The 15,090-nt window shown below is 45.8% G+C and overlaps 1 protein-coding gene across 6 annotated transcripts in view; it reads left to right on the top strand.

Moving 5' to 3' along the window:
- LOC105477710 (TAM41 mitochondrial translocator assembly and maintenance homolog) overlaps positions 1-15,090 on the top strand; it is a 123,602-nt gene that overhangs the window by 59,117 nt on the left and 49,395 nt on the right. Inside the window, exon 8 of one of the 6 annotated variants that reach the window (XM_011734374.2) lies at positions 5-140. The exons of the other annotated variants lie outside the window; for them this stretch is intronic. Coding sequence (XP_011732676.2) covers positions 5-81 — 77 coding nt within the window. The 3' untranslated portion in view covers positions 82-140. Of the gene's footprint in view, positions 1-4; positions 141-15,090 lie in introns of those variants that run through there. 6 annotated transcript variants of the gene reach the window in all.

Here is a 15,090-nt window from a genome sequence, read left to right as displayed (position 1 = left end):
TTAGGCATGAAGAAGTCAGTGATTTATAGTTCACTAAAACTGCACAAAATGTGGAAAGGGTGGCTGAGGAAAACATCCTGATTTTGCTTACTTTTATATATGTTATGTATAGATGAATAAAGTGATCCTTTTTGACAGAACAGTGTTTGTTACTTTGACCCATTGCTTGAATTCGAAATACACTGGTTTGTCTAATACTTGGTTTTTTAAATGTATGCATCAGACATTTACCAAGTTGGGACCCAAATATGTTAGAAGGCTTAGCATCAGAAGAAAAGAACCCTCTCCATGTTCAAAGCCATGTGGGTCCTGCAGAATAGCTTTGCCTGTGGCCTGCATTCTGTAGGTACATGAGAGTCAGATATGACAAATTGCATGTATGCTGTGAACACGCAGCCCAGGAAACGTACAGGGTGGGGAAGCGTGGCTTTCTCTGCCTGGCTTGTTATGTCTCTAGTCTCCATCCTTTTCACTTGTTTTTTTTCCAACAAGGACTTGCAAGTGTCACATCAACATTTCCCTGGATCTAGGCTTTTTGTGTTTTTCTTTGTTCTCCACTAAAGTGTATGGGAGCGACTTGGGTAAGGAGCCTGGGACAGACATCTTGCAGAGCCTACCTTATTGTAACAGTTAGGACGTATTTGGGCAACAGGAAGCCCACCACAGAGTGCCTTGAACAGCAAAGGACAGAATCATGCGCCCCAGTTTCTCTCCATCTCTCTGCCCTCTGCCCTCTGCAGTGTTAGCATCGTGCTGAGGCTGGTTTTAGTCTGTCATGAGAGCAGCTTTAAGGGCTATGTGCTTCCAAATCACAACTGGGAGCCACAGAGAAGACTGCTTTCAGATGGCCTCTTAGAAAAGCAGGAAACTTTCCCAACAGCCCCTAGCAAGCCTCTGTTTGGTTTCATGGACGCTGATTGGGTGACATGCCCATCCCAGAGCCCGTAAATGGACAAAGGATGGAACTAAGCTGATAGGCTCAGGCCTGAGCCACCGGCCTCAGCCCAAGAGGTAACTTCCCTCCCCTTGGGCTCACAGGCTTCAGAGAAGGAGTAGATACTTAAATGGGCAATTGAGGAGGAAGGGCTGTTGGGAAGCAACCGCCTCTTCCCACTCATCCACCTTACAAGCCATATGAATCTATTTGATTGAACCTCAGCTTGTCTTTTTTTCCTTCAGATTGTCTTTGTCCCACCTCACACTCTGTATTTCCATTGCCAAGTATTCTAGTGCAGTCCTGTAGGGTCTCTTGTACATTTGAACAATCCCTTGTCTACTTATTTTTTGTTTACTATTGGATTCAGCTCATTCCAACCCATGGCATAGTGAAGAGTGCAGACTTCAGATTCAGCCAAACTGAGTTACATCTCATCCCCACTACTGACCAGCTATGTGATTTTGGGCAAGTTATTGAGCCTCTGAATAGTTTCGCCGTCTGTGAGATGGAAATAACATTACAAACCTCTTCGAGTTGTGCTGGTCTGTGCACTCACGGACCTGTAGAACGCGTAAGGTAGTGCCTGTGCCTAGCATTGAGCAAATGATTGTTGCTGCTGTGGTTCCTTTGTATTATTGGTTTTGTTATTGTTTTCTTTTTCTTTTCTTTTTTTTTTTTTTTGAGATGGAGTTTCGCTCTTGTTGCCCAGGCTGAAATGCAGTGGCGTGATCTTGGCTCACTGCAACCTCCGCCTCCTGGGTTCAAGCGATTCTCCTGCTTCAGCCTCCCAAGTAGCTGGGATTACAGGTGCCCGCCACCACGCCCAGCTAATTTTTTCTATTTTTAGTAGAGACAGGGTTTCATCATGTTGGCCAGACTGGTCTTGAACTCCTGACCTCAGGTGATCCATCCGCCTCAGCCTCCCAAAGTGCTGGGATTACAGGCGTGAGCCACTGCGCTTGGCCTGTTATTTTCTTCTATAAGCCTTTTTGTTTATTTGTGTAAGTTTTTTCCTCAAGAATGCAAAATAGACTGGGCAAGGTGGCTTATGCTTGGAATCCCAGCACTTCGGAAGGCTGAGGCTGGAGAGTTGCTTGAGCCCAGGAATTCAAGAGCAGCCTGGGCAACATAGCGAGAGCATATCACTACAAAAAGTTTCTTAATAATTAGCTAGATGTGGTGGCACATGCCTGTGGTCCCAGCCACTTGGGAGAGAGGATCACTTGAGCCCAGGAGGTCAAGGCTGCAGTGATCTGTGATTGTGCCACTGTATTCCAGCCTCGGCGACAAAATGGATTCTGCACTGGTTATGTGATAAGAATTTTTCCTCGGCCTATTCAAGACCCACTATAATCTGGCTTTATTTTATTTTATTTTGACTTCTGTCCTCTGTATCTGATAGAGCTTTTTATATTCCTAAAGTAGATACTTTGGAACATATGTGAGTAACAGTGCTGGGGCTTGAACCCTGGCCTCCAGCCTCTGGTGTAGTGCCTTTTCTAACACAGCCTGCAGCTTTCACAAATGATGAATACTTGTGTCTTTGTGTTCCACTGCCCATAGATGTATTCTTCCTTTTCCTCAATCTAAGGTGATTCGTCAAAAAGGCATATAAGGAGGAGACGTAAGACTTTCTCTGAGGAAAGTGGAACTCTTTGGGAGTAAGTAGCTCTTCTCATTCCAGAAGGCCCAAGAAAGAAATGTATTTTGGTGTCACACCTAGAGTTGGTTCTCAGCTCTTTCCAGTTGTGTCCTTGGTCAAGTTGCTTAACCCTTCTGAAACTCAGTTTCTATGTCCATGATGTAGGTATTCTTATACCCATGTGTCAGGTTTGGTGTTAGAATTAAATGACATAACATGTAGATCACCTAACGTGATTCTTGGCACGTCATGATAGTATCTCTGCTATCCAGTTCAGATGGTGAGTTTAGATGGCATGGGATAGTCCCTCATATATTAGTCAGTCTAGCCAAGAAAATGGAAACAACCCTAAGTATATCAAACAGAAGGAATTTAATGTAGGGAATTTGTTACAAAGATGTTGGGAGGCCTGGGAAACAAAAAAGAAGGGGTACCCTGGAGGAGGAAGAAGGGATGATGTGTGGAGAATCTGCACATCAGGATGCTGTTAGCAGCCCTGTGCTGGAAGTTACAAGCCCACACCTGCTGCTGTGTTGCTGGAGATGTTCCCTATAGTGGTTTCAAAATATGTTCACAAATTCTTTGGCCCTCCTCCTAGCAGTAGCATTCATTTTCCCTCCTTGAATATGGGCAGGCCTTAGTGACTTGCTTCTCACAGATAGAATATAACAGATGAGATCTCTGTGACTTCCAAGGCTAGGTCCTAAAAGGTGACACAACTTCCACCCAGCTCTCTCTCAGGACACTTGGCTTGGAACCCAGCCACCATGTTGTGAGGGCGCCCAGGCCACTGGGAAAGGCCACATGTAGGTGTTCTGGCTGATGTCTAGCATCAGTTACCAGACAAGTGAGTGAGCAAGGCTTTAAAATAACTCCAGCCCCAGCCATTCTGATTGTGATAGAACAAGGGAGCCCAACAGGACCTGCCTAGCCAAGCCCAGTCAGCTTTTGGAAGTCTGAGGGAGAATAAGAAAATGATCATTGTCATTTAAAGTCATTGAGTTGTCCAGGCGTGGTGGCTCACATGTGTCATCCCAGCACTTTGGGAGGCTGAGGTGGGAGAATCGCTTGAGCCCAGGAGTTTGAGACCAGCTTAGGCAACATAGTGAGACCTCCACATCTCTACAAAAACTTTAAAATGTGGTAGCACACACCTGTAGCCCCAACTACTCAGGAGGTTGAGGTGGGAGGATTGCTTGAGCCTAGAAGGTTGAGGCTGCAGTGAGCTGTGATTATGCCACTGCACAACCTAGTCAAGAAAAATGGAAACAATCTTAAGTATAATAAATAGAAGGGGCTGGCCACAGTGGCTCACGCCTGTAATCCCAGCACTTTGGGAGGCTGAGGTGGGTGGATCAGGAGGTCAGGAGTTCGAAACCAGCCTGGCCAACATGGTAAAACCCCATCTCTACTAAAAATACAAAAATTACCCTGGCATGGTGTCACATGCTTGTAATCCCAGCTACTCGAGAGGCTGAGGCAGGAGAATTGCTTGAACCTGGGAGGTAGAGGTTGCAATGAGCCAAGATTGTGCTACTGCATTCCAGCCTAAGTGACAGAGCGAGATTCTGTCTCAAAAAATAATAATAAAATAAAATAAATAAATAGAAGGAATTTAATATAGGGAATTTGTTACAAAGATGTTGGGAGCGCTGGCCAACAAAAAAGAAGGGGTACACTGGAGGAGGAAGAAGGGATGATGTGCAGAGAAGCTGTGCATCAGGAAGCTGCTAACATCCCCGGGCAGGAACCTACAAGCCCACACCAGCCTGGGCACCAGAGCGAGACCCTGTCTCTCAAAAAGATTAAAGTCATTAAGTTTTCAGATACTTGTACACAGTATCTAATGCTGTGTACAAGTCCTCTGAAAACTTATGCCCTTGCCACTGCTAGAGCTGCCAGAGTCACCACCACTGCCCAGATGCCACTTGGGCCAGGCACGGTGGCTAACGCCTGTAATCACAACACTTTGGGAGGCCAAGGTGGGTGAATTGCTTGAGTTCAGGAGTTTGAGGCCAGCCTGGGCAACATAGACCTCATCTCTACAAAAAGTAAACAAAAAATTAGCTGGGTACAGTGGTGCGCACCCGTGGTCCCAGCTACTTGGGAGGCTGAGATGGCAGAATCACCTGAACCCCGGGAGGTCAAGGCTGCAGTGAGCGGAGATCACGCTACTGCACTCCAGCCCAGGCGAGAGAGTGAGACTCTGACTGAAAAAACAACAGTCTGGGCGTGGTGGCTCAAGCCTGTAATCCTAGCACTTTGGGAGGCCGAGGTAGGTGGATCACGAGGTCAAGAGATCGAGACCATCCTGGCCAACATGGTGAAACCCCGTCTCTACTAAAAATACAAAAATTAGCTGGGCATGGTGGCGCGTGCCTGTAGTCCCAGCTACTTGGGAGGCTGAGGCAGGAGAATCACTTGAACCCGAGAGGCGGAGGTTGCAGTGAGCTAAGATTGCGCCACTGCACTCCAGCCTGGTGACAGAGCAAGACTCCATCTCAAAACAAAACAAAACAAAACAAAAACAAAAACCAGATGCTGCTTGACAACCACCAGTAACTGCTGCTGCAGTTGGAGTCAAACCCAGGAACTTCTCTTCCTCCTACTTTCTGATCTGGCACCACGGTCTCCAATCAGCAAAACCTAATAGAAAGCCAGCTGGTGAGAAAGGCTGGGCAACATAGTTTGCAGACTCCTACCCCAGCAGTAGAGAGTGGAGTACAGAGGAATGGCTGAGCTTACCAGAGAAACACCTGCCTGTGGTGACAGCATCCAGATCCACCCTTCAATCATATGTAAATTTCCATACACCAGCAGCAGCTTCCTGCTTCCACCCACCATGAGGCAGCTATCTTTCGTACAAAAGAAAATGCTCTCAAATGAGCCAGGGGTGGTGGCAGGCACCTGTAATCCCACCTATTTGGGAGGCTGAGGCAGGAGAATCACTTGAACCCAGGAGGCGGAAGTTGCAGTGAGCCATGATTGCACCACTGCACTCCAGCCTGGGGGACACAGCAAGACGACTCCTCCTCAAAAACAAAAAAAAAAAAAAGAAAGAAAATGTTCTCACTTTTCTGGCAGGAAAGAGCAAACCAAGTCCCTACAGTTACTGTATTCATCTCTGGGTGATGTTAATGCCTCTTTTAATTAGAATCCCAACTGGATATTGTATAATTTAGAAACTAGCCTATAACGTTAACCACCACCCACTCTCCTTATAGAAAATAGGTGAAGGAGGCCGGGCGCGGTGGCTCACGCCTGTAATCCCAGCACTTTGGGAGGCCGAGGCGGGCGGATCACAAGGTCAGGAGATCGAGACCACGGTGAAACCCCATCTCTACTAAAAATACAAAAAATTAGCCGGGCGCGGTTGTGGGCGCCTGTAGTCCCAGCTACTCGGGAGGCTGAGGCAGGAGAATGGCGTGAACCCGGGAGGCGGAGCTTGCAGTGAGCCGAGATCGCGCCACTGCACTCCAGCCTGGGCTGGGCGACAGAGCGAGACTCCGTCTCAAAAAAAAAAAAAAAAAAAAAAAGAAAATAGGTGAAGGGAAGGGGTTAAAGACACCCGCATGCCTGTCTGTGAGTGTGTATATACACATTACCACGCAAGGAAGAAAATATGCCTACCTTTTTTGTTTTTGTTTTGGTTTGGTTTGGTTTTTGAGACAGAGTCTTACTCTGTTGCCCAGACTGGAGTGCAGTGGCACGATCTTGGCTCACTGCAACCTCCACCTCCCAGGTTCAAGCGATTCTCCCACCTCAGCCTCCTGAGTAGCTGGGATTACAGGCTCACACCACCACACCTGGCTAATTTTTTGTATTGTTAGTAGAGACAGGGTTTCACTATGTTGACCAGGCTGGTCTTGAACTCCTGAACTCAAGTGATCTGCCCTCCTCGGCCTCCCAAAGTGCCGGAATTACAGGCATGAGCCACTGTTTCATTTTTTAAAAAGGTTATGATATCACAGTAGATACGGCATCTTTCTCCCTTTACCCATTCGGTGTTCCTATTTCCCTCAGCCTGTACTTCATTTGGGCAGAGTTCCTTACCTGGTTGGGGCCCAAATCTCCACTACTGAAGCTGTCCCTATGGGTCCTGTCTGTATTGGGTTATTGTAGTCTTTAACTTTTATTAAACTTGGCTCCACGTTTTACATTTTGAGTAGTGAGAATTTGACAGTGCCTACTATTCGGAGCAGTGTTTCTTGTATTAACTCATTCATCCTTACACAACCCAATAAGGCAAGTACTATTATTATTCTAACTTTACAAATCAGGAAACAGGCTCAAAGAGGTTAAGTAACTTGTCCAGAGTCACACAGCTAGTTAAGGGGTGGAACCAGGATTCAAGCCCATGTTTGAATGGTCTGAATCTAGTCTCAGTGCTCTGAACCACTGCTCAGTCACCACAGACAGGTGTTTCTCTATACCATCCCACAGCTGAGCACACGACAGGTGCTCAGTAAATGGTAGCTGTTATTGTTGATATTACTGCCATTTGATAACTGTCTCTTGGAGTTATGAATCTTATACTCACAAAAATAACCAGTTGACTAAACAATGCCTGGCAAATGACATCGTCCTGATTTGTGGCTAGAATTCCTTCAAACACTGTTTCAGAATTTACAACTATCTCAAGAAAAGTGTGATTCCTAAGGGAGAGCTTGTCTCCAGGTTGCTTTGCCCTGGCTTCTAATCAGAACATTTCCCTTTGTTAGCCAGGTGACCTGGAAAAAGCTTTGGATTTGGTGACCAAAGGCACATGGTCAGACCCCCCAGGTCAGCTCCGTCACAGATCAGCCAGGTGATGTTGGGCTTTATGGTTGAGCCAGGTGATGTTTGAAGCTGATGGTTGAGTTTCCTCATTGTGCTCCAAAATCATCAGTCCCTGGGAGACTGGAGAAAAAGTGGTTTGGCAAAACCATAAATGCAAGAGAGCCCAACACTGATGAGCTGCCTCTGATCACAACTATAGTATCAAAGCCCAAGTGACCCCCACATGAGAGTCAAAATAGCCATGTGCTCAGTGAGATTCTTTTATACTCTGGCACATGAGCAGGACTTTAGAAAGGAGAAGCTCTTCTCCAGCACCCTCGGGGTTGCTGAGGGTCTCCATGGCCAGAGGCCTGGCTTGCAGCTCCAGCTGAATCATGGATCCTTACTCCTTTGAGGCTCTCCATGACAGTGAGGCTTCAGGCCCCAAGTCCCACCTGAGCCCTGTTCCTCCAAAACACCCTCAGTGAGCTAGAGGACACACAGGACTGAATCTCATCAGACACACTGCATTAGACTAAGGGCAGATGCTCATCGACCCAGGCACTCTGTCCCACCAAAAAATCACTGAACTTCTTGAACCCACAGAAAGGTCCATGCCCCAAGCTCCAACCGTGTGGTGAGGAGTAAAGGAGTAAACTAAAGTTTCACAGGCACAGGCCAATATCTGTGAAAGTACTTTGACCTGGTAGATAGTATAAAAATGGAGAAAACCTAAGATTTACAGAAGGCCTATGATTTATGGAAGGTGTGATACATAAACAGCCTCACTTAATCCTTATCCTACTCCTACAACATAGATACATCCCACTTTTTTTTTTTTTTTTTTTTTTTTTTTTGAGACAGGGTCTCATTCTGTCACCCAGGCCAGAGTGCAGTAGCATGAGCTCAACTTACTGCAGCCTTGACTTCCTGGGCTCAGGCCGTCCTCCCAGCTTAGCCTCCCAAGTAACTGAGACTATGGGCACACATCACCACCCCTGGCTAATTTTTTGTGTTTTTAGTAGAGATGGGGTTTCACCATGTTGCCTAGGCTGGTCTTGAACTACTGGGCTCAAGTGATCCATCCACCTTGGCCTCTTAAAGTTCTGGGACTACAGGCGTGAGCCACCACACCCGGCCCAACTTTAAAAAAAATTTTTTTACAACCAAGAAAATAGGATTACAGAGGTTAATCTAGCCCCATAGTGGGATTTGAATTCAGTTCTGTATGACTCAAAAATCCATTCACTTTCCAGTATTACACCCCATCTTTGGGCCATGCCTGCAGGATGTGAGTTACTCTCTCCGTGTGGACCCAGGTGATCTGACCCGTGATTATTCTCAGCCATCGCTGGCCATGCAACTAAAGACACCTGGGGTCATTTCTCTTTTTTCTGTTCCTTCTGAGATGAAGTGGGACCATAGAATATTCCTTCCTAGAATGAGCTACATCTGAAGAGATGATACATGCATGATATGTCAGAATTAATAAGCAACTTAAAAACCATCTAAACTCCTTCACCTTACCAGTGGGATGAGTCAGCCCAGGCAGGCTGTGACTTCCAAGGTCATATCAATTTGTTGACAGCCAGGACGAAAACCTGGGTCTCTTATTTTTGAAATGGAGTCTCACTTTTTCACCCAGGCTGGAGTACAGTGGTATGATCTTGGCTCACTGCAACCTCCACCTCCCAGGTTCAAGCAATTCTCCTGCCTCAGCCTCCTGAGTAGCTGAGATTACAGATGTGCACCACCACACCCGGATAATTTTTGTATTTTTAGTAGATGTGGGGTTTCACCGTGTTGGCGAGGCTGCTCTCGAACTCCTGACCTCAGGTGATCTGCCAGCCTTGGCCTCCCAAAGTGCTGGGATTACAGGCGTGAGCCACCGCGCCTGACGGGGGTCTCTTACTTTTTACTTAATTCCCCTTACGCTTCAGCATGCTGTTCTACCCACCCCACATATGGGTAAATTATAACAGGGCTAAGAGCTTCAGTAGCATTTCTTAGATCAGGAAGAACAAAACGTCTGAACCCATCATTCTTTCCAAACACTACAGGACATCTGCCTAAATTTAGCTCCTAACTCTAACTTGAATTTCACTGTCCCCAACTCCTTCTTGGATAACTAGCCTACTGTGACAACTGAGCTACAGATACAAGAAAGTCCCTGAAATTCCAGGTTGTGGTGCGTTACATAGAAGAGGATGACAGGATGTGGCAGAAGAAAAGCAGGAGAAGTATAAAGGCTATTCCCAGCGAGGAGGCTTTAGTTCAACTGGTATTAGTTGAATTACAGAAATAAGATGTTCCCAGGAAGTGTTGGTTGGGGGAGATGGGATATGCCAAGATGACTGTGCTGTGGTGCTGCCTCAGTGAGCTTACAGAGAAGATAAAATCCACCCTCATAGTGCAAGGTGAGAAGCGATCAGTGCCGTGAACAGAAGTTCATTCATTCATTGATTTAGTCAAATATTTAACAAAAATTTAATAAATGCCTTCTGCATACCAAGAGCTGGAGCCCTGGAGAGTTGTCCCAATTCTAAAGATCTTACAGTGCAAAAAAGTAAATTGTGAATTAGATTTCTCTGATAAGTGCTTAATTATAGGGGTAACTGTGAGGTGCTATAGAGATACCTCAAGGTGACAGCAAACTGGTTGAGCCATTACAGTGTGCCAGGCACTCTTCTAAGCACTTTCTATATATTTATTCATGTAATCCTCACCACAGCCTTACGTAACAGGGACTCTTATTATTCCCTATTATATGCATGAGGAAACAGAGGCATAGAAAACTAACAGGGCAGCCTGGATCCAAAACCGGGCCATCAGGTTCCAAAGTCCTCCCTCTTAACCTCTTGACTAAACTGTCTTTCAGTCGCTTGGTGTTCTCCCAGTCTGGAGGGAAGCAGCAAGTGATGTCCAGCCTGTTACTTTAAGAACAAGTAGGGGTTGGCCAGGCGCAGTGGCTCACTCCTGTAATCCCAGTACTTTAGGAGGCCGAGGCAGGCAGATCATGAGGTCAGGGGATCGAGACCATCCTGGCTAACATGGTGAAACCCTGTCTCTACTAAAAATACAAAAAATTAGCCGGGCATGGTGGCAGACACCTGTAGTCCCAGCTACTTGGGAGGCTGAGGCAGGAGAATGGCATCTCAAAAAAAAAAAAAAAAAAAAAGATCAAGTAGGGGTTAGCCAGAGGAGAAGGAAGAGTATTCCAGACATAGGAATGTGGATATTCAAAAGCCCTAAATGAAGAGATCACAGTGTGTTGAGGGAACTAAAGTTAGCTCAAGAAGAATAAAGTGCCAGACATATACTGTGAGGCTGGAGAAATGACTGAGGCCAAATCATGAAAGGTCTTACGATTCTTGTTAGTCTGTTCATTGTTATCCCCAGAGCAATGGAGAGCCAGCCAGGAATTTTTGAGCTGGAGAGTGACAAAAGTGGATTTGCATTTTATAAACATCAGTGTGGCTACACTATGGAGAATAGACTAGAAAGGGGAAGACTGTAGTCATCTAGTTGAGAGATGATGGTGGTCCAGGGCAGGATCACTGAGAATGGACCAAAAGGGACAGATTGAAATGATGTCTAGGAAGTAGACTCAGTACAACTTGATGACTGACTATGGAGAAGGGCTTGCCAGGGCTCCCGCTGGCACAAGTGGGAGAATGGTGTGCCTGTTTCCTCAGCTGGGGATCCAGGAGGAGGAGCATATTTGGGGATAGCAGGCGGATGGTGATGAATTCAGGTCTGAACATGCTGCGTTTGGAATGTCTGTGGGAGATGTTGAGTAAACAGTTGGCTCCCCAGGTCTGGAGCTGGAAATGGAAATGTGAGCACTGGTAGCTAATAGATGGTGATTAAAGACACCGTGGGAATGAATGAGGTTCTCTCAGGAAGTCTGTGGAGTACAAAGAGAAGAGAGCCAAGGGCACACCAACAACAGACACCAGCACGAAGAGAACAAACAAGCCGAGAGGTAATCAGAGGAAAGCACGGAGAGCAGGGTCAGGTCCCACAGGAGATGGATGGTGACTGTACAGTTGGGACATTCGTCCCCTCCAAATCTCATGTTGAACTTGGATCCTCAGTGTTGGAAGTGGGGCCCGGTGAGAGGTGCGTTGGTCATGGGACTGGCTCCTCACGAAGAGCTTCACCATTCTCAGTGGGGTGAGGGAGTTCTCACTCTTCCTTCCTGCATGACCTGGCGCCTTCCTCCTCCTCTCTTTGCTCTCCCTTTAATTTATAAAGAGTAAAGGTTTATTTGGCTCATGATTCTGATGGCTGGAAAGTTCAAGATTGGACATCTGCATCTGGTGAGGGCCTCACGCTGCCCCCACTCATGGCAGACGGGGAAGGGGAACCCGTGTATAGAGATCACATGGCCCGAGAGAGAGCCAGCAGAGGTGGGTGCCAGGCTCTCACAGGAACTAATAGAGTGAGAACTCACCACTGAGGGAGGGCATTAATCTATTCATTAGGATCTGCCCCCATGACCCAAACACCTTCTACTGGGCCCCATTTCCAACGCTGGGCAGCAAATTTCATATTAGCTTTGGAGGGGACAAACATGCAAACCGTGGCATAGCGGACACCATCAAAAAAGTGAAAGGCTAACCTAAAGAATGGGAAAAAATATTTGTAAATCAATGTATCTGATAAGGTACTTATAACTAGGATATAAAGACAACCATATTAAAAATAGGCAAAGGATCTGAACACACACTTCTCCAAAAAAGATATACAAATGGCCAATAAACACACGAGAAGGTGCTCAACATCACTCATCATCAGGGAAATGCATGATGATGCAAATCACAACGAGATACCACCTCACACCCACTAGGAAGGCTAAATAAAAAAGACACATAGGCATTTTCCGATGTTTTTTCCAAAAAAGAGATTAAAGGAGAAAAAAAAAAGGGACAAAAAAGCAAGTGTTATTTTACAAAGACGTGAAGACAGTGGAGCCCTCGTGCGCTGCTAGTGGGAATGTGAAGTGGGGCAATTGCTGAGGAAGACTGTCAGTTCCTCAAGTGGTCAAATATAGAGTTCCTGGGACACGGAGGCGGGCCGTTGCTTGAGTCCAGGAGTTTGAGACTGGGCAACATAGCAAGACCCTGTGTCTACAAAAAATTTAAAAATTATCTGGGTTTGGTGTGTGTGCCTGTAGCCCCAGCTACTTGAGAGGCTGAGGCGGGAGGATCACTTAACAAGCCTAGGAGTTGGAGGCTGCAGTGAGCTGTGATCGCACCACTGCACTCCAGCCTGGGTGACGACAGAAAGAGATCCTGTCTCTAAAAATGAAAAAAAACCCATAGAGTTCTCATGTGACCCACAAATTCTACTCCCAGGTATATATACCCAAGAGAAATGAAAATATATGTCCACACAAGAACTGGACAATGGACTGTTAACCGACAATAAAAAAGAGTGAAATACTGATGCAGACTACGACACGGACGAGCCTGGAAAACATGATGCCAAGCGGAAGAAGCCTCACGCAAAAGACCACATACTGTACAATTTCACTTACATGAAATGCCAGAATAGCCAGATATACTGAGGCAGGATGTAGATTTGTGGCTGCTGAGGGCTGGAGATGGGTAATGGGGGGCTTGGGAGTGAAGGTGAGAATTGGGAAGTTTTCTTTTTAGGTTAATGGGAGTGTTCTAAAACTGTATGAAGACAGCACAACTCTATAAATAAAAATACTGAATTTACACTTTTTTTCTTTTTTGAGATGGAGTCTCGTTCCCTCACCCATGTTAGAGTGCAGTAGCAGGATCTTGGCTCACTGCAGCCTCCGCCTCCTGGGTTCAAGCGATTCTCCTGCCTCCACCTCCTGAGTAGCTGGGATTACAGGTGCCCGCCACCACACCCAGCTAATTTTTGTATTTTTAGTAGGGACAGAGTTTCACCATGTTGGCCAGGCTGGTCTCAAACTCTGGATCGCAAGTGATCCACCTGGGATTACAGGCATCAGCCACTGCACCCGGCCTGCTGAATTGTACACTTTAAACGGCTAAATTCTATGGCATGTAAATTATATCTCAATGAAGCTGTTAGAAACTTTTTCAATGCTGCTTCTTGGTTGGTGAAAACATTAATCCTGACATCATTTAGTAGTACCTCAACTCCTTTTTGGAAATGCCCAAACCCTTTTTTAGCTAGATTAGCTCTAAATGAAGAAGTAAAAGCTCAAATGGTTACCTTTTTTTCTCTTCCAGCTTTATTGAGGTATTAAAAAAAGTATTTAAGGTGTACGATCTCATGATTTGATGTATGTATACATTGTGAAAAGATCACCACAATCAAGTTAATTGGCATACCCGTCCCCTCACATAGTTACTGTTTTTGTCTGTGTGGTGAGAACACTTAGGAGCTACTCTCTTAGCAAATTTCAAGTAGACAATACATTATTTTTAACTGTAGTCACCATGCTGTACATTAGATCCCCAGAACTGAATGTTTGTACCCTTTCACCAAAATCTTCCCATTCCAGCTGACCCTGGGAACTACGATTCTACTGTGTTTATGAGTTTGATACTTTCAGATTCCACATGGAAGTGAGATCACACAGTCTTCGCCTTTCCATATCTGTTTTATTTTACTAAGCATAATGTCTCCAATGTTTCATCCATGTTGTCGCAAATGGCAAGATTTCTTTCTTTTTTATGGTAAAATAATGTTTGCAAGCTCCTTGACTTACAATAGGGCTACGTCCCCATAAATTCATCATAAAGTCAAAAGAGCGTTAAGTCCTGGATGGTCTGTCTGTGCAGTCATGTGTCACTTAATGACAGGGATACCCTCTGAGAAATGCGTTGTCAGGCAATTTTCTTCTCATGTGAGCATCACAGAGTGCACTTACACAAACCGAGATGGCGTAACCTACCACTGCACACCTCGGCTACATGGGCTGGCTTACTGCTGTGAGGCCACAAACCTGTACAGCAGGTTACTGTGCTGAATACCGAGGCAGTTGTAACACAGTGGTGAGCATTGTGTGTCTAGACATGTCCACGCATAGCAAAGGTACAGTAAGTCAGGCACAGTGGTCCACATCTGTAGTCCCACTACTTTGGAGGCCGAAGCAGAAGGATTGCTTCAGTTCATGAATTCAAGGCCAGCCTGGGCAACATGGTGAGACCCTGTCTCTAAAAACACATTTAAAAATGGCTGGGCACGGTGGCTCACACCTGTAATCCCAGCACTTTGGGAGGCCGAGGTGAGCGGATCATGAGGTCAGGAGATCGAGACCATCCTGGCCAACACGGTGAAACCCCGTCTCTACTAAAAAAATACAAAAAATTAGCCAGGCGTGGTGGCGGCCACTTGTAGTCCCAGCTACTCAGGAGGCTGAGGCAGGAGAATGGCATGAACCTGGGAGGCGGAGCTTGCAGTGAGCCGAGATCGTGCTACAGAACTCCAGCCTGGGTGACAGAGCAAAACTCCATCTCAAAAAATAAATTAATGAAATAAATTAAAAAATAAAAAATCTATTTCTAGAAAAATTACCAACCAAAAGAAAAACATTTGCAAACAGGTGGAAGACAAGTGTAGAATGTACTGATTTCATGGGGACACTGAAATTCTAATCTTACACACACACACTTCTCTTAAAAAAGAAACAGTTCAGTAAGAATACAGTATTATAATCTTACGGGACCACTGTTGTGTCTGTGGTCCATCACTGAAACATCGTTATGCAGTGCATGGCTGTATATATACATAAACACACACC

The sequence above is a fragment of the Macaca nemestrina genome, chromosome 2 (genome assembly GCF_043159975.1).
Source record: "Macaca nemestrina isolate mMacNem1 chromosome 2, mMacNem.hap1, whole genome shotgun sequence".
In the NCBI taxonomy this organism is placed as follows: domain Eukaryota; kingdom Metazoa; phylum Chordata; class Mammalia; order Primates; family Cercopithecidae; genus Macaca; species Macaca nemestrina.
Note: the sequence above shows the minus strand (reverse complement) of the source record. Positions and strands in the feature narration are given on the sequence as shown.